Genomic DNA, 18571 nt, shown 5'->3' with positions numbered 1-18571 from the left:
TAAATTGAGGTATCCAATGGTTTTGCATTTGAGTTTTGCATTTTAGCAAAGTTGGCAAATGAGAGAGGAAACTTGGCATTTTTGCCAAACACCAGATGACTTGGGCAAACGCAATCGGGAGCACATCCCGCGCGAGTCCCGGTCTCCTGCTGCACATCATTGGCGACGTGACAGACAGATAACAACAAGCGAAATGTTTTTACGCGTGACGTGCTTTTGCTCTACCGGTAGAAATATATAAATTGCTGCTGCCTATTGCTCATTGCTTGATTGGTCGAAGTCCTTGTACGCAAACATTCAACTGTGATAGAAGAGATGTGGCGGCGACGGACTCACGGGAAAGAAACGCGCGTGGGGAGAAAGACAGTTAGGTAAATATCAAGTCAATTTGCCAAAACCTTTGGAGATGATCTATTTTTAGACTTTGTATTTGATTTTAGGAGTTGGCAAACAACAACAAATGCCAAGTCAATTTGCCAAATTCTTTGGAGATGCTTAAAAAAAACCAAATTGGGAAAGAAAGAAAAATAATAAGAAAAGAAATTTCCAATCCAAAGAAATACTCCTATGTGAGAAAAAAACCGGCCCAGAAGATGGCCCGTGCGCCGATCCCCTCTTCTGACAACCCCTTCCGCTGAATCCTCCTGCCGTCCGCTGCATTCCTCCGCTCCGCCTGCATTCTTGTCTGTCTCTCTCGCCCCCCTCTCGCTCTCCGACGACTGCTGGTCGGCCGCCGCCGCCCTAAGCCAGGCGCTGAGGCCTTCGTCTGTCTCTCCGCCGGCCACGAGCACGCACCAGCCAGGTACTCTCACCCCTCTATTCCCTTCACGCTGCGCGAAGCTGAGCGCCGAAACCCTAACTTCAAGCTATTTAGCTATTTGATTGATTGACAAGCCTCCGAGCTTCGAAGTTTTTCTGCAAAAATTATTGGCGGATCCGCCCCTGGATCCGTGGTTTTCTTTGAATTGCTGCTGCTGTTAGCTTGATTGTGTAGTATTGGTTTTTCGTAGTAATCTAAAGGGCTTTGAACAGGTATGTAGAGGGCAAACTGGACTGACTTTATCCAGTGTTAATCTTTCAATAGATAGAGGAGCTATTTTGTTCAGGGAGCCACACGAAAGCGGAGTTGGTTACAATCTTTTATTTTATTTTTATCTGTAACAACTAACTGATAGCATTTTCATGACATTCACATGGCACTAAATCCATTTCTGTATGTATTGATTTTCATAGCACTGAATTTAATGATTTTTGTTTTGCTCTTCTGAATGCAATGAAACCACTGTTGTAGTGTCACATAGTCCTCTGTACCTTTTTTTCTAGAAGTAATGTTTCCTATTGATCTAAAATGTATAGGTGCATCATGTAACTATAGTTCACGATGAATCTAACGACACTTGTTTAGTGATATGGATATTGATATTCTTTTATATAAGTTGTCCAACTTGTGTATGGATTGCTAAGTTTTTCTTTTCCTATTGCTGTTCTTTCCATGTTCATTACTTGTTACAAACTTGGAACCAAGTATTTCTTATTTACCTATCGTTTAATGTGTTGAAATTCAAAGGCAATTTTCCACACTGGAAAGGAAGGACAATCAGAGCCAAAACTTTCTTCATAAACCTGAATAAAGGACATGCGATGTATGTTATCCCTCCTTCTCATCTTATATGCATCTTAGGTGTTTATATCACTTCACAACCATAATACGTGATGTCATTAATGCTTATATATGTGCAGTAAGGAATACAGACAGGGCACCACGTAGCTCAAGTCGTCGCAATAATGTTGTTTCATGGATCTCTGAAGTTAAAGACACATCTAATGTGACCGTAAGAAAGAAAAGGGGGAGAAGAGCACCTCCATCTGCTACAAGATTGCGTGGTAAAAGGGTGGATAAGGCGATTGAAAGTGATGGTGCTGTTGACAGTGGCAGCGATGATACAGATGGACAGGTTGGCAAGGGTCAGCCTAGTGCACACATTGAGAAACATGTTGATGGGAGAACTGGTGATGACTTAGCAAAAGCAGGCCACTCAGGTAATTCTTCCGATGGTCCATCCTCAGCTTCAGAAGAACAGGACCATTCAACAAACTCTAAAGACAAGCTCCAAAAATCTAGCTCTCAAAACACAAAGAAGGTTTTTGGAAACTCAACAAACAGCAAGCAAGGTGCATCTCATTTGGAACAGGAAGGTGCAAATGAAGATGGGTCTCATGTGCAAGTCATTGCTGTGAGTTTCTTGCTCTTTGTTCTGGTGTTTTTCTTTTGATACATGATTACATATATTGCCTATATGAAGAATGCCAATCTTTATTATTGAGAAGTTAATATGCATCTTGAAGTGATTTATTTGCATTTATGTGAACATATGATGCATCAGAATGAACCCTCAGTTTATATTAACCACAGAGTTTGTTGTAAATGGTCTATATCGAGCAGGCATCGGATGCAAAAGTGGATACAACATCTGATGATAAAAGTTCAGAAGAAGTTGAAGATGTGAGTGAGAACCCTTTTTTTCTTTTATTATGGTTTGCTCAACCTCAATTGGTTGCATTTCGATTGGGTTGCCTTTTTCTTCTTGCATTGGAGAATGCCCTTAGTTTTGAATTGCCTGAACTGTGTAATCTGTTTCAAAACATAGGTGAAGGTGTGTGACATATGTGGAGATATTGGTGAGGAGGAGAAGCTTGCTGTCTGTAGCAGATGCAATGACGGTGCAGAGCACACGTAAGGCCTCTTCGCTGCATCACTTTCTTTTTTCTGTACTAATGTTCAGTTGCATATGATGGATTGCATACGCCGAAGTTGCCCAATTACTGTTTTATGGTTTTTAATTGTTGACTGCAAGCTAATGGCACAATTAGCATGCCAGAACACTAATAAGTCTACAAATTTATTAGCTTTGTCTATACACCTCCTGTCAGGGAACTCTTTTCAGCACTTGTTTCCATTATGTCTTCTCAGATGTTGCATGCGGGAACGAGTGTGTTTTAATATCTATTTGCTTCAGGTATTGCATGCGGGTAATGATGGAAGAAGTTCCAGATGGTGACTGGTTGTGCGAAGACTGCCAAACTGCGGTAGAATCTGAAAAGGAGAATAGACTAAAAAAATCTCAGGTGAAGGTTGACACTTCAAAAGAGCTGTCCTTTGAAGGGGAGATTAACAAACCTGCCATTGCTGCAAAGAGCAGAAGTTCTTCTGACTGTGAACTGAAGGCTGAGAATATAGAAAACAAAGAGTCAGATACCACAAATGAGGGAAATGATATGGTCAAAACCAGGACGGAAGAAGATGCTGCGACGACATCCTCAATTAGAGATACTACCCCTGAAACTGGTGGCTTGTACATGGGGGCTGACTCCAGAAAGAGAATGCAACCATCACGCGAGATATTCGTGTCTGATGCTGACAAAGGAAAGCAACCTAGCCATCAAGTGGCAACTTCATTGGCGGTTAATGCTCTGAAGAATCAGGCACCACAGTCTCGTGGTAAATTGTTAATCTATTTTTTTCAGATTTGAACTCTCTACACAAAATCCTTAATGTTCAATTTATGGTACTTTTAGGGCTTGCCCTGGTGGCATGCAATCAGATGAAACTGTACTAAGCAAGGTCTAATGCAGGTCAACTTTCCAAATCCACTTCTTTCAACAACTCAAAGGTTCCGAAAGTGAAACAGCTATTGAATGAAGTTCCTCAGAAGCCAAAAATTTTGAAGGATTCTTGGTCTTCTGTTATCAATAAAAAGGAAGGGCCAATCAGCATGACTACTAAGTCAGCGACCTTCAAAAAACCTAAGCCTTGTGAGCCAGCAAACAGGGCAAAGTCTTCCATCTTGTCACCTGCCGAGGAGCCAAGGGCGATGAATCAGTTGGTGAGCCAAAATGTAACAAATGGTCAGTGTTCTTCGATATTGGGGCCTCCCTCTGCCACAGCATCAATGGTTGCTCCTGTTCTAAAAACTGATACCAGAGCTCAGCTCTTCTCTACAAAAAATAACACGGCTGACTCAAATAATATAGGCGCTGTTCATGTACAGGGTGCTAAAAATTCTCTTGGTAAATTTCCTTTCCCCCCTTCCCCTTGCATGTCATTTTCCTTATGACACAGTTCATATATTTTCCTGATTGAGTAACTCTAATTTGTTTGTTCAGGAAACAGTGAGCTCAAGAAGCCTCCTTTGGCAAAAGTGCCGGGAAATATGATGCTATCTAATGCTGAAAGATCCTCAGGTGGGATTCTTGGTTCCGGTGCTCATAGAAAAGTGATACAAAATTCAGATCCTTCACAGAGGGATACTAAAATAAAGGACCAAACTGGCTTCAGACAGGGTGCTGCTAGCAGCAATCGGACAATCCGTTGCCAAAGATGTAATGAAGTGGGCCATTCTGCCCAGTTTTGCGGAGTTGAAAAACTTCGCCTGTCTTCAGTAAAACCTTTGAGTGAGCAAAACTTGAAAGATGCATCTGCCAAAAGAAACAAGACATCTGAAACTAGTACATTGGCATCTAGTGAAAAAGCTCCTTCAAGAGAAGAGAATCAATTAGAGCATATCATAAAATGTGGTACCTATCAGAATCCGATAAATGGGCCAAAAGATGCTTTACCTGCCCCATTCAGCCATGTGAAGAAGCCCTCATTATCACCTCGAGCTAATGTGCAGGATATGGGATGTATTTTGTCCATCCCGGGGAGCGTAGATTATAGCAATCTGAAGTTCAAAGATAATCATCCATCTCTATCTGCCACAGCAGGAATCTCTGCTAATAATGGTTGCATTATGCCAAATGATCATAGGGATGAACCTGCTCAAGGTTTTTCAGCTGGTGATGAATCAATGGCTTCAACTGTCCCTGAGCTGGACTGGATATGGCAGTATGAATATTCTTTCCTTTCCATCGCATATGTGAAATTATTAATTTACTTTACATTTTAAATGACTTAGTAAATTACTAGACATTCCAATGCCAGTCTACCATCAACTATGAAGCTACTTTATTGATAATGCTTTCGCAGTTTTGTCATGTTTGTGTGCTTTGTGGTTCATCCCATTTTTGTAGACCTGATTATCACTCAACCTGTATTATTTGATAGCAATTGTGATATTTCCTCGATGTGTTTATTATATGTATTTTAACTTTTGTATTTCAACAGAGGTGGTTTTGAGCTGCAGAGGACTGGAAGATCACCGGAGCTGTGTGATGGTTTCCAAGCCCACTTATCATGTTCTGCTTCACAGTTAGTGCTGGATGTAGTTAAGAAATTCCCTTCTAAAGTCCAGCTTGAGGAAGTTCCTCGGCAGAATTCATGGCCGACACAATTTCAGGAAAATGGTCCAACTTATGACAACATAGGTCTTTTTTTCTTTGCTAGGGATGTTCAGAGGTGTGTTGTTTGCAGTTTTTCCCCTGATTCTTATTTGCTTCATTCATATGTTGTTTTCAATTTGAAATTCTAACACTTCTATCTTTTACAGCTATGAAAATCACTACAGTAAATTAGTTGAAAATATGCTGAAGAATGATTTAGTTCTCAGAGGAAGTGTTGGTACTGTTGAGTTGCTCATATTCCCTTCCAATATCCTGTCAAAGAACTTCCAAAGTAAGAACCCTTCAGCTAGTTGAAGTGTCATATTATCTCATGCTAGGTTTTAGTTTGATTCATCGTATTCTTATTATGTCTCAGGGTGGAATATGTTCTACTTTCTATGGGGTCTATTCAGAGTTAGCAAAAAAGATTCCTCTAACCTCGGCCCCAATTTGGTAAAGTCAACTAATTTTGCACCGAGCTTGGAAGCCAGTCATGAGGTGTGTTTGGATGGGGAGATATCTTTGAATCAACCTCTATGCAGAAGAGCTCTAGATGATCACCTAGATTCAGATACAAAAGCAAGTTCAACAATTAGCAATGGTGCTATGGGTCCCTCTGCCATGTCTATGCAAAGAAAACATCAGGTGAATATTTATTCGTCATTCTGAATATTTTCTCTACATTAGTTGTGTTTAAGTTACCATTTTTTCCCTCACATAGAGTATGCATGCGAGCTGTGTATCAGTGCATTAAGAGAAAAACGTAGAATAACGCATGCCACACTACCTTACACCTTTAGTAAGTTATACATACGTGGCACTAACATTAAGTTGACCACAGATAAAGTTACACCTTTAGTAAGTTATACATACGTGGCACTAACTATGAGCTTTCTAGAAAATTCCCTAGTCACTGATTCAGCCTATGGGCGACCTGCCAATATGTGAAATTTCCCTACACAACTTGAGAATTTCGGATGCCAGCTTGACAACTGGCATTCTGTCACCTTGTTTTACAGCATCATTTAGATGCCGCGTATCAGTTAACATTTTGTTATGGATGTGCAGAAACCTGATTATCCAGAACACCAAGATAAAATGAGGGACACTTTTGGTGGTAATGTTAGTGAAAGAGATTTTGATGTGAACATGGTGCCCGTTACTTGTTCTGTCTCCTTAACCCACCTTGAGGAAGGTAACTAACATTGTTCCCAATCATCATGTTAGCAAGTAGGAGTTAATTTATTTATCACCCAAGTTTTCTCTAATTTTTTGACTTGTTTGGTTAAAGAATCTGGCAAGGTGAGCACAACCATCAACCTTAATGACGCAGACAACCTTATGGATATAGACCATGTAAATACCTGTGAGGTTAGCACAGGTGCACTGGATCGTTCACATGCATCAGTTGGTGCAAATAAAAGAAGTTTTGAGATGGCCAAAGTAGCTGATGAAGTCGATGAAGAACCCGAGCATAAGAAAATTAAATTGGAAAATGTAGTGCCTATGAACTCTGGTTCATGCGAGAATGCCTACAATGGAAGGTTATCATCTAAGGTGCATCCCCTTTCAGCTTCCTCTGTGAACGATGGCACTAGCAATAAACTGATGGCTGGAAGCTCAAACAGTGATGGAAAGTGTGTGTTTCCACTTGATCTAAATGCAGTGGATGATGAGAACATCGTAAATATTCCATCTTCAGATGATGAAGAGTTGCCAGAACCTGTTTCGTTACAGGTTGGAAAGCAGACCAAGGGAGATCTATCCCTCTCGCTTGCATTTCCATCTGGGAAGGAACTAGGTAGCAAACCACAATTTGAGCCACAGAGCCACTTGCCTGAGAGGAGCAATAAGAATAATACATCATCCATTTGGGGCCAACAGTGATGGCGAGTTGCCCTTGCATTTCTGATGTCTTTTGCTCGGAGACAAATCGTTGAGGCTCCCGTCCACCACAAAATGAACCACCCAGAGGATCATTGTCCTGAAACAGATGCACTTGCAATTTTGCCTTGTCTGCAGTGTTAGCCTCAAATGGTTGGCGTCACATCTATCTGGATTCAAAGCTGCAATGAGCTCCAATGCTCAGACCATGGGGACTTGGTTCAGAATGAGCGAGCTGGTCCTCCAGAATTTAGTGCCTGATATTAGTGGTTAAAAACATATAAAAAAAGAAATCTGCATTGTAAATGGCATCTGCATTTTTGCCCTTTGCTTAGGTCCGACAATTAGATGGTACAAAGCTCGAGAGAATTGCTGGTGTTTGATCGCTATTGATGACTGTTGGTCGTTTTTGTTCCTTTGTTTCTCTAAGCCATGAATTTTCTGTAAAATTTGCACTAACCCTTCGGCGAGTACACTGGATTAGCCAAATACCCTAACTCCGCTTGTCCATGGCTGTTTATCAACAAATTAAGGAACTTGTAATGATATATCTCTGAAGGAGTCTGCTTAGCAATGTAGTGGTTGGCTGATCTGTGCATCTATCCAGATTCTGTCGATTGATTTCGGGTTTGTCTGCTGCAGCGGAGTGTTCACAAAATTTTTATTCCCCCATCACATCGAATCAACGCATGCATGAAGCATTAAATATAGATGAAAACAAAATTTAATTGCATAGCTTGCCTGTAATTTATGAGACAAATTTTTTAAGCCTAGTTAGTCCATGATTAGATAAAATTTGTCAAATATAAACGATACGGTAGCCAAAACAAAAAATTTTCTTAAAGTGAACAACGCCTAATCAATTCCTCCATCCGTTAGATCGAACCGATGGCTTGTATTAAAAAAAAGATCTCAACGTGACGGTGTGCCTCGTGAAGCTTTGCTTCTTATGTCTATGTATTTGTAATTAGTATGATACTCCTGCTCCAAATTGTAAGACGTTCTTTTTTAAATATGTACACCTTTTATTATACACTTAGATATCTATAAACTATCTCCAGATACATAATAATAGAATGATATATCTAGAAAAATCAAAACTTGTAATTTGAAACGAAGTATTTTTGACACTTCGTCTGAAGGGTTTCAGATAGTCTGACTGGTTATTCGTATTAATATTGTATTGCATTAAAAGTTATGCTGGATATGTTATTAAGTATAATTGGTTTTCAAGAAGAACGAGCCATGGATTGCAGAGTAGGTGCAGAATTCAGATTGCGCCAAGGGTTGCAAAGCGAGTGCAGGAGGGGATTTTTTAGCCTTTTTTTTAAACATATTTCAAATTTAACACCAAATTTTATTTTTTTAAATCTAATCTTTTTGATCATGCTAACATACACGACGCGTCATATGTACTCTGACGCGCCATGTATGGTGGTGTGGCAAAGCCGATGACATGGCAACTGACAATCTGACATGGCAGAGTCTATCGCGCCACAAATCTTGGCACGGCAGTTCCGCGTCGTGCTACACGGCGGGGGAGTGCCGGGGGAGCATGCTCTGGAGCCAAGGTGGCAGGGTGGTTGCTGTTGAGCACAGGGTCCAAGGTGGCAGCAAGTGGTCGCTGTCCTGCACTGGTGCTAGCCGGTGTCGGGCATGCCTGCCAATGGGAGAGTGCATGCATGCTCTTGGGGTTAGCTTTGGCTAGCACCATACCGCCCCTCAGAGCACTCACAATGCAGATTTTATCATAAAGTTTAAGTTATTTATTATCTCGAACAATGTAGACTTAGAGTCTAAATAAGACTTTGAGTATTATTTTTTTCTACCTCTTTCTTCAACAAATATGCTGCCACATCAGCAAAATACCATAAATAATATATAATTAATTGTCTTGGACTCTGTGATAGAGTTTTGTTGGAGGCAACATCAAGAAAAAGGAACTGAAAGGTGGCGACGTGTAACAAAAGATTACAGTAGTTCTACGATCCATATGTGGGTTTAAGTGGGTGTGTAAGCGCGTGTTTAGTAAACAATTCAACAATATCCACTTAAGCCACGACCACGAGTTAAAAGAGAAATTTTACAATACTTGAAAATAATGAGAACCCTCTATTAGGCTAGATCGGATGGTTAAAAAAATAAAAAGAACAAATTGAAACAAACTTAAGTTGTGTCTCGGAACTAAAAATGAGTGAGCCATAAACTAAAAAAAAAATCAAAGGGTAGGTAGTTTGATAGGTGAGTTTTTTTCTTGGGCACAAACCCTAGCCCGCGATGTATTCAACACCGGTGGCTGCCGTCTACCGGCGATCAAGGGGAGGCAGCCGATGGTGATGGCCTATCTTGATCAAGCCGGCTCCTGCTGCCCCGGCGACCTCTATGAACGCGTGGGCCTCCTGTGCACGGCTATGAACCTATGGCAACTGATGGAGAATGGGGAGGGGTGTGTGCTCGGCTCCTATGAGGATGAGTAGTAGCCGCCTTTGCTGCCACTTCCACTGCAGCCCCAACTCCGACCTCCATATGACATCTGTAAAACAATGAAACGGCACCACCTTCGAGGATCCAATGAAATGTGGCATACCAAATGTGAAAACAGAACAAGTATATAACTTTTTCATCTTATTATTACTATCACAATGAAAGCGCAATACACAATTTTAGATGAGCATCGATAGTTTTTAGACCACCATGAACGGCCTTGTGGATTGCACAAATCATGCAATTGCTGAACGGATGTGCGGTCATCGGTTGCGATATGGAAACACGCACTTGGCCTCACATTCATCATATCCCTAGTTGGATAACATTTTGGCTTTGGAAACGAGGGACAGCAGTACTGATCTCTATTAATTGTTTTGATGAAATAGCGCACAATGGTATTTGATAATGCCGCCCCTTGCAGTTCCAACAGCGAGCTCCTCATCAGGACGACCTGGTTGATAGTTTGCTCATGAGGATGTACGTAGTGTGTGTGTATATATTCATCAGTAACGGAAGTTTTACCACCACCATAAAATGGACTTGAGGATTGCAAACATCATGCAGTCGTTGAATGGATGGGCGGTCAGCCGTTGTGATTATAATGGTAGCACTGGGTGGTACATTTATCCCTAGATTCGTAATAAGAAGGACGTTGATGCCAGCCACAGCAGTAGACCTCTCTATTATTTTGATGCACCGCTTTACAATATTCTTGTCTGATAAAGCCCTTGCAGTTCCAAGAATGAATTCCTCAAGAGGCTAGAGCTATTATGAATGTCTATTGTGTCTTGTGAGAATTAACCTAGAGGCTCTTTAATCAGATTAATTGCTATTATTACAATTTTCATACATGCATATGACATCTGTAAGAACACAAAAAAAAAAAAACTCGGCACCACTTTCGAGGATCAACTGAAAGGCCAAATGTTGAAACAAAAACTACTGATAGATGGAACAAGTATCAAACTTTTTTCTTCTTATTATAATCAATCACAGCGCACAGTAAATGGTTTAGAGATAAGGGATTAACAGTTTTTAGAGCACCATGGATGGCCTTGAGGATTGCACGGATCATGCAATCGTTGATGGGTGAGCATCAGTTGCAGATGGTAAGTGGACCCTGGCACTTGGCCTTACATTTATCCCTAGTGTCATAACATACAAGGCACCGCATATGTCCACAGCAGTACAGCTCTCTATTGTCATCATGAGCAACTATACAATGATCAGGGGAAGGAACAGGTCGGTCCATTGCAGTTCCAACAACAACGAGCTCTTCATGAGGACGACCTGATTGATTGTTTGCTCATGATGAGGACGTAGCATATCTAGAACCAATATAATTATAAAAGATAAAAGCCTATATCTGATGATGAGACACTTACATTGGGCAAGGAATACAAAGAGGAACAACATAAGCATCAGGGCTCCAAACCTATCAGTCATATTCATATCGGACTGTGAATGATCTGACCGCCGTCTCCAAACACAATCGTGCCATGAGCTGTTGAATGGTGTATCTATATATAATATTCAAATAAAGACAAAATACGACATGGAAGGACATCATATTTGTTTAGTTGTCTATATCTCTATCTCCATTCTCCAGCTAGATCTATCTCTTTTCTTTTGTATATGTCTCTCTCTCTATTATTCCAGTATTTTTCTCTTTCACTATCACTATATCTACCTTTATCATTATATCTTTATATATCTCTATCTCTTCTCTTTGTCTATGTCTATCTCTATCTTTATCTTAAAATGGGGCTAGATTTTGATCCAATTAATCTACAAATCTCCAATGAATTCATTGTAATGTATTTTCATAGACACCATCGACTTTTTGCAACCGTTGGATCACAAACCCGCATCCGTAAATTGTTCCATATACAGATCGCCTATAATTAGAAGTTGATTGCTTGAGATGGTTGGTATTTCCGATCGCCCACATAAATGTGGTCTATTGTTGTTGGTAACATCAACCACCTCTAGAAATGCCAATTCTATTTGTTTACGATGCGCCCTGAAGACGAATACCTTTCTAGGGCCGGATGGAAACACCAATGAACATTTGAAATTATTTATCATATAAGCGGTAGGTAACGTACTATATCCCTAAAAATAGGCATCATAAAAATAAATTCATGACTTTTTTTTGAACGAAGTTAGGTGAAGACCAGCTTTATATCATGTTGTAGAGCGCAATGGGACCTAAAACTTTGTGTTGAAACTTTTTAATATAAAATTATCGGTGCTACTAGTGCCCGGACGTCCGGATCTAGAGACCCGTCCGGACGCACTTAGGATCCATCCACCCCTTACACGAAACGCACCCCCCGACACGAAATGCTCCTCAAACGGAACGCCACCCGCACGGAACGGCCGGCCTCACACAGTGCTACTAGTAGGATGGCAGAGAGGCACGGGTCAGAGCAGAGCAGAGCAGAGCAAAGCAGGTTAGGAGCGAGGCCCGAAGCAGAGCGGGATGGGATGGAGCTGAGCTGCATCGGCGAATAAGGTGAGCAGACGCCCATCCGCCATTCCACCCCGCCACCCCGTCACACTGTCATTCCGTTGCGTCGCCCAATCCCCCGCCGCGCCCTACTAGGTGCCTCATATCCTGACCATGAAACAAACTTTACCGCAACATCACAAGAAAACGACCGCAATAACATAAGAAAGACTATTGCAACACGAGATGCAAGAACAGAAAAAAACTAATGCAACAAAGGAACATTGCTTGTTGCAACACCATAACAAAGACTACTGCAACAAAAACAGAATAAAAAAGCAAATGCAAAAAAGAGGACAACATCAGAAAAAAAGACTAATACAACAAAAGAAAAGTTACTTGTGGAAACAACAAAAAAACGATACTGCAACAATAGAAACACAAGGGCAAATTCAAGATGCAACATCAGATAAAAAAAGAGTAATGAAACAAAGAAAAATTACTTATTGCGATAGCAAAACAACACTACTGCAACAACAAAACAAAAATGCAAGTGAGATGCAACGTCAGAGAAAAATACTAATGCAACAAAGAAACATTGCTTGTTGAAACAACAAAACAAGCCTACTACAACAGAGCTCACCGAAACCATAACCACCGCGGCATCCCTCAGATCCAGATCTAAAAGGAGGAGTAGGAGGAGAGCTTGGATCTAGAGGAGAGGGTGGATGAGGGGAAGGAGGATGGCTCAGATCTAGACCTACCTCGCTAGAACTGCCACCACCGTCCTCTTCTCTAGTTGCATGGAGGTCACAGAGCAAGGGAAGAAGGTAGGAAGGGAGAGAGGGAGGGAGGGGTGGCTCGCCGAAAGCCACCACCATCGCCCCCTATCCAGTGGCATGGAGGTCACGGAGAGAGGGAGAGAGGGAGGAAGGGAGTAGGAATAGGTTTGGTGGCAGCGAGCTGAACGTGAACACGGCAGCCGTCCCGGAGCAGCGAGAGCAGCGGCAAAGCACAGCAGCGGACGCAGCAGTGCAAAGAGGAGCGGAGAGAGGAAGTGGGCGAGGCAACGAGTAGAATAGAGAGCAGGTGCGGGGCTTGCAAAGACGAGACGTTGAGTGAACAGATAAAGAGACGGACGCTTCGCGAGTCTGAATCCCCGTCCGGATGGACGGACGCTCTACAGGTAGCGTTACCGTAAAATTATTTAGAGATCCAAAAATATGTTTTGTCTTTTCAGATTTGAAATTTTTTAGCGATACATGATGGAGACAAATAGTGCACCGAGTTGTAGTGCTCAACGAGATCTAAAATTTTATACCTAAAATATTTTTTATTTGAAATCATCTAAGAGCCCAAATATTATTCTCGTGGAAGTGAAAATTGAACAACTTTAGTGCCATAGTGCAAGCTAAACAATATTTTTAAGATATTATAGTAACTAAGAGTGTAGTACAAGATCTATAATCTATTTTATATATTACAGTTATATCATTTCAACATATTGGACAGTACTGCGTGCTGCAATAAAATTTTCTAAAACGGAAACAAATCTGGTGAGAACCATCCTCAAGGCGTTGCCGTATGGACCTACGGCTGACAAATGGCCCATGGGGCCTATGATTTACCGTGGGAAGTTTCAAAACGATATGTTGGCCCACACAACAGTAACACAGACCGTACAATATGTCTTTCTACGGACGGTCCATATTCAATTTTTTCCACTAAAACTTATCTACAATATGTTGGCCGGCCGATCTCGGCCAAGCAACCTCGCCCATGGAGATGGCAGGCAGGGCCAGGGATGGAGAAGCGCCATGGACACGGCCGGCCGGAGAGAACACAACTGAATGAATTAACCCCGCACGCAGAGGTTTCGGTGGACGTGCGGCGCTGGCTGTTTTCATGATTATAAAATTCACTCTGGACTCTGCAGCAGCCAAAGAATTTCATTCAAATTAGGCTTTGTTCGGATGTTGTCGGATTCACCTCAATCCACATGTGTTGGAGTGGATTGGGGTGGAATTTAGTTTAAGTTCCACTCCAACTCACCCCAACACATGTGGATTGATGTGAATCCGACTACATCCAAACAAAGCTTTAATCTGTGTATCTCTCGGCCAATATGCATATATATTCGTCATGCTCGTGTCGTTACTCGTTAGTTTCCTCCGTAGGTGAAGAACATCATATAGATATGTATGGCTTGCTTCCACATGCATGCAAGAGACGTGATCGATGCCACAACTTTATTTTGTAAAATCAAGCTTGCTGCGTTGAAAACAGCTCACACTAATCTCCTGTTCCAAGTGACATTCGCATGCAGTCTCATGCATTATGTACCATACGCATAACACATATACAAACATCATCGCCTGTGTCGTGTGCCTGTATATATAACATACATGTTCAAATCCGTTGGCGGTAGCTAGTAAAGCACAAGAGTTGAAAGCACTTGTCTCTATCTAGAACCTTAGTGCCTTCTAACTACAGTGTTGAGATGGTGGAGTCAACCAATGGCAATAGAGTCAAAGCAAACCCAGTTCCATTGCATTGTTGTATTTGGATGAGTGTAATAAGGTGTTATAGGTAGGACTAGTCACACAATGGATACTTTGCCCCGCATCGAATCTTGTTGATGTCTTGTGTTGTCCACACACGTAGGGTCTCAAGGTGCTAGAGGTATACCTCGCTGGCAATACCTACGTCGGTGCGATAAAAAAGGACACCATCAAGCTTGTTGATGCCATACAATAACTATGTACCTCGACTACAAGAGTTACCGAACACCGATTTAAAATCAAAGAAGACCCGATGAGATTCGAGCCCCCATTGTAGGAAGGATATCCCGAAGACTGCGGCAAGATTCCGGGCGATCCGCGACTCTTATCTTATAGGGCAAGTTGATCCCAGATACAAATAGATAGATAGGTCCATGTTATACCTATCAAACACCACGCCATCAAGCACATTGTAATCGTAACTCGCCGAGATATAATACAAGCAGCAAATGGATGTAGAGTTTTTACTAGATTCTGAGGGCCTGAACCAATATAAATTCTGTGCCTGTTGTGATTGCTCTTCGCACCAACAAGCATGATTCTCGACGATCGAACCAAACATCTACTAGTCTTTAACACCGATAAATCTGAATGCGATAGTATCATCAAAGTATGGTGCCGAGTTTCCAAATGGCACGCAGGACAAGAAGATGGTTAAGAAGGGCACCGACACCTAATGCACCTCTTACGAAGAAAGAAAGTATATAAAGTGTGGTATGTTGAAACTAACATGGAGAAGTTGGTGGAGGCCATCCGCATTGTCCAGAGCTTGTGACTGTTTTATACAATATAAAAAAACAATAATCATAGTCTATTGTGGACGACCATGCATCTGCGGACATTCTAGTTGATCGCCATCTGGTCTATAACACCGATAAATCTGTATGCGATAGTATCATCAAAGTCTGGTCCTGAGTTTCCAAATGGCATGCAGGACAAGAAGACGGTTAAGAAGGGCACCAACACCTAATGCACCTCTTACGAAGAAACAAAGTATATAAGGCGCGGTATGTTGAAACTAACATGGAGAAGTTGGTGGAGGCCATCCGCATTGTCCAAATTAAGCCTGTGACTGTTGGATACAATACCAAAAAAAAACAATAATCATATTGTCTATTGTGGACGACCATGCATCTGCGGGAGCATCTCCAACAGTTTGCTAAAACACTTGTCATCCTAAAAAATTTGGCAAAAGAGGCAAAAAACTTACTCCAACAGTTTGGTATTCTCACTTGCCAAATTGTTTCGCTTGCCAATTTTCTCAGCCGCGCGTGTAGGTTTCCGCTGCGCGGAAGCACTTGCCATCGCGCGATTCCTGTCTTGGCTTCCTTTCCCGCGCGCCAGGTGAAAGTTCTGGCCTGTACTCCCTGCCGAGTTGCTGCTGAGATTCACCTGCACATTATATGCCGAGCTGCTCCCTGTCTTGTCGCTGGCAGAAATTGATAGAAAAGTTTTTATTGCCTGGAACCTGCCGGCCTGCTTGTTGCTGCATAGGTGTTGTACAGCTGCTCGATAGCGATGACATGTGCTGGTACTGGTACTGAGAGCTGATCGTAGAGGAGGAGATCCTGGAGATGGCCGGCTTGGTCACTTGTACACCGTGGAGGAAGAGGTGGCTGGCCCTGCGGTGTACTACGGCAGTGGCGCGACGACAACATGAGAGGACGCGACGGACAACAGAACTCTCGCGAGCAGACAAACGGCATGGATCCATCGATCTGGCAGTTGGTAGTTTAGTGGTGGACCTGTTTTTTCATAATTTGGCAAGTTTAATTGGCAAACTGTTGGAGATGACAAATTATTTTACCTGTCAAATCTTTTAGCAACTTGCCAAAACACAAGATTTAGCAAACGTTTTTTAGTAAATTGTTGGAGATGCTCTAATTGATCATCATCTTAGTGATGAACATAACAATAAATATGCACAGCCAGAAGTGAAAGTAGTTGTCTGAAAGTGCAGTGCCTTCCTTGCCAAACTATTTTCCAGGCACATATGTCTTAATTAGTGTTGTGATATTGCAGTCAACTAATGCTAATAGGGTCAAAATCTTCCCACTCTCCCTAGATCAATTGACGCGGAAATGCCAAGCAAGTCAAAATCTCCCCACTTTAATTCCCTAGGTCACGCCTCTGAGATTGGGATTGGCTGCAATATAATGCTTAAATTTCTTCATGCATGTGAGTTCATCCTTCTAGTTAGACTGTTTCAGAAATTTTGGTTTGAGTGTATTGCTTCTATCATGTTGTGAGTTTATCCAGAATATGTGGTGTATAAATTTCTAAAAAAGATTCTAGGTAATATTTGTTTGATTCCAGTCCATATTACTAATCACATATATGACCACTAGCCTATAATAACCACGCGTGCTGCCGCCACGGCTCTTGCCACAATGCTCGCTGGGCCTCATGCTCTCACGCTATCTGATGCCGCTCATTCACCACTCGTAGGGCTCCGCGCCTCACCGCCTAGCTTGCATTCCTCGTGCGCTCCACGGATGCATAGGGCAGAGCCTGTGCGGCATCACCCACACAAAATTAAAAAGATAGTGAAAAAGACTCAAATTTTCATCATATTTGCACTCATATTTTATAGATCTTGGCCCTACACCCATAAGACACGACGCATCCCTCTCTCGGATTTGATCTAGCTTTGCCTCGACGGCACGGTGTGCCACAACGCTCGCACTATCTATCGCCATGCTCATTGGGCATGGCCATGGATCTCGGAGAAGCTGAGGGGCGGATAAAGAAAAAAGAAGAACACACGGAAGAGAAAAATAATGAGAGGTAGCAGCTGGTTTATAGTTTTGGTCCAGGGCCCACTAAGCAAATGTATGGGTTGTAGCTAGGGTGTAGTTGCTTAATTAATCTATGGCAACTATATACAGAATGGTAATTTAATTATCACTCCGTTAATACTGATGACTAATTTCTCAATTAGTAGTACTAGCTAGCCCTGTGTGAGTGGTTGGTAACTGTAATGGTCTATGGTGTTTTGTGCAGGGTACGCGGGGCGCTGCACGAGAAAATAGGGGCGACGGCTGCATGTCTCGTGGCCCGTCGTGGATGGGATGCGCTCGTCTTCTTCGCCTACTATGCGCTGCCTGGGTTACATAGTGCCTGTGGTAGGTAGTATAGATTCTAATTAGGGGATTGTTCTGAAGTATCTTTTATAATGATACACGTGGGCATTTTAATTAGATGCAAACATAGGGGGTTACTTCCAACCAATTGTTGGCTGTTAATATTCCTCTCCAACAGTTGGCCATTTGGGTTATGCATTCTAGAAATTTGCCAAAAACCTTAAAAATTGGTCTCCAACAGTTGGCCATTTGACTTATGCATTTTGCCAAACTTGGCATTTGATGGACCAAACTAGGCATTTTTGCATAGACTCTTTGGCTTGGCAAATTTAGAATCCCGAGAATCCCGGACTACCTGGAGCACGCGCGTTGGTAAGTTTGGCTCGAGTACGTTTCCTTTTCCTTGCACGACTCGTTCCTTCTCTTGCCCGACCGTCTTCTTTTCTTCCTCCGCCTCCACCCGCGGTCTTCTTTTCAGATTGATCGCCGCCTCATCTCCTTTTCCCAACGCCGCCTCCGCTCCTTCATCTACTCAGATGAGCTCGTGAAGATCCATCGCCTCTTCCCTGTCTTGCAGCGACGCGAGGCTAGGGTTCCATCTTCTACGAAGCTGCGGTTCAGGTACTCCTTCTCAATGATTTGCCGGTTGATTAGATACATGTACTTGCCGATTGATCAGAATCCCGGACAACTCTTGGTGGGTCCACAATTTCGGAAAATGGCAAGTCAAAAATGCCCAACTGTTGGAGATCACCTTTTTTCCCTTTACCAAATGGTTTTGAGAC

General features: G+C 42.2%; 1 protein-coding gene across 1 annotated transcript; it reads left to right on the top strand.

Annotated features, from left to right (window-relative positions):
* LOC8066900 lies at positions 599-7781 on the top strand. Its single transcript, XM_002437660.2, has 13 exons — positions 599-802; positions 1568-1643; positions 1741-2234; positions 2444-2503; positions 2649-2734; positions 3018-3499; positions 3634-4068; positions 4165-4885; positions 5165-5395; positions 5487-5611; positions 5696-5964; positions 6388-6514; positions 6611-7781. The coding sequence occupies exons 2-13, from the start codon at positions 1637-1639 to the stop codon at positions 7204-7206; spliced, it is 3633 nt and encodes a 1210-aa protein (XP_002437705.2). The 5' UTR covers positions 599-802; positions 1568-1636; the 3' UTR covers positions 7207-7781.

This window comes from Sorghum bicolor, chromosome 10 (assembly GCF_000003195.3).
Source record: "Sorghum bicolor cultivar BTx623 chromosome 10, Sorghum_bicolor_NCBIv3, whole genome shotgun sequence".
NCBI lineage: Eukaryota > Viridiplantae > Streptophyta > Magnoliopsida > Poales > Poaceae > Sorghum > Sorghum bicolor.
Note: the sequence above shows the minus strand (reverse complement) of the source record. Positions and strands in the feature narration are given on the sequence as shown.

Bases quoted from the DNA above. Each gene is read 5' to 3' on its own strand.
- LOC8066900 (XM_002437660.2), top strand. The intron at 4,886-5,164 runs GTATGAATATTC...GTATTTCAACAG, and splicing joins GAGCTGGACTGGATATGGCA to AGGTGGTTTTGAGCTGCAGA. The intron at 6,515-6,610 runs GTAACTAACATT...GTTTGGTTAAAG, and splicing joins CTTAACCCACCTTGAGGAAG to AATCTGGCAAGGTGAGCACA.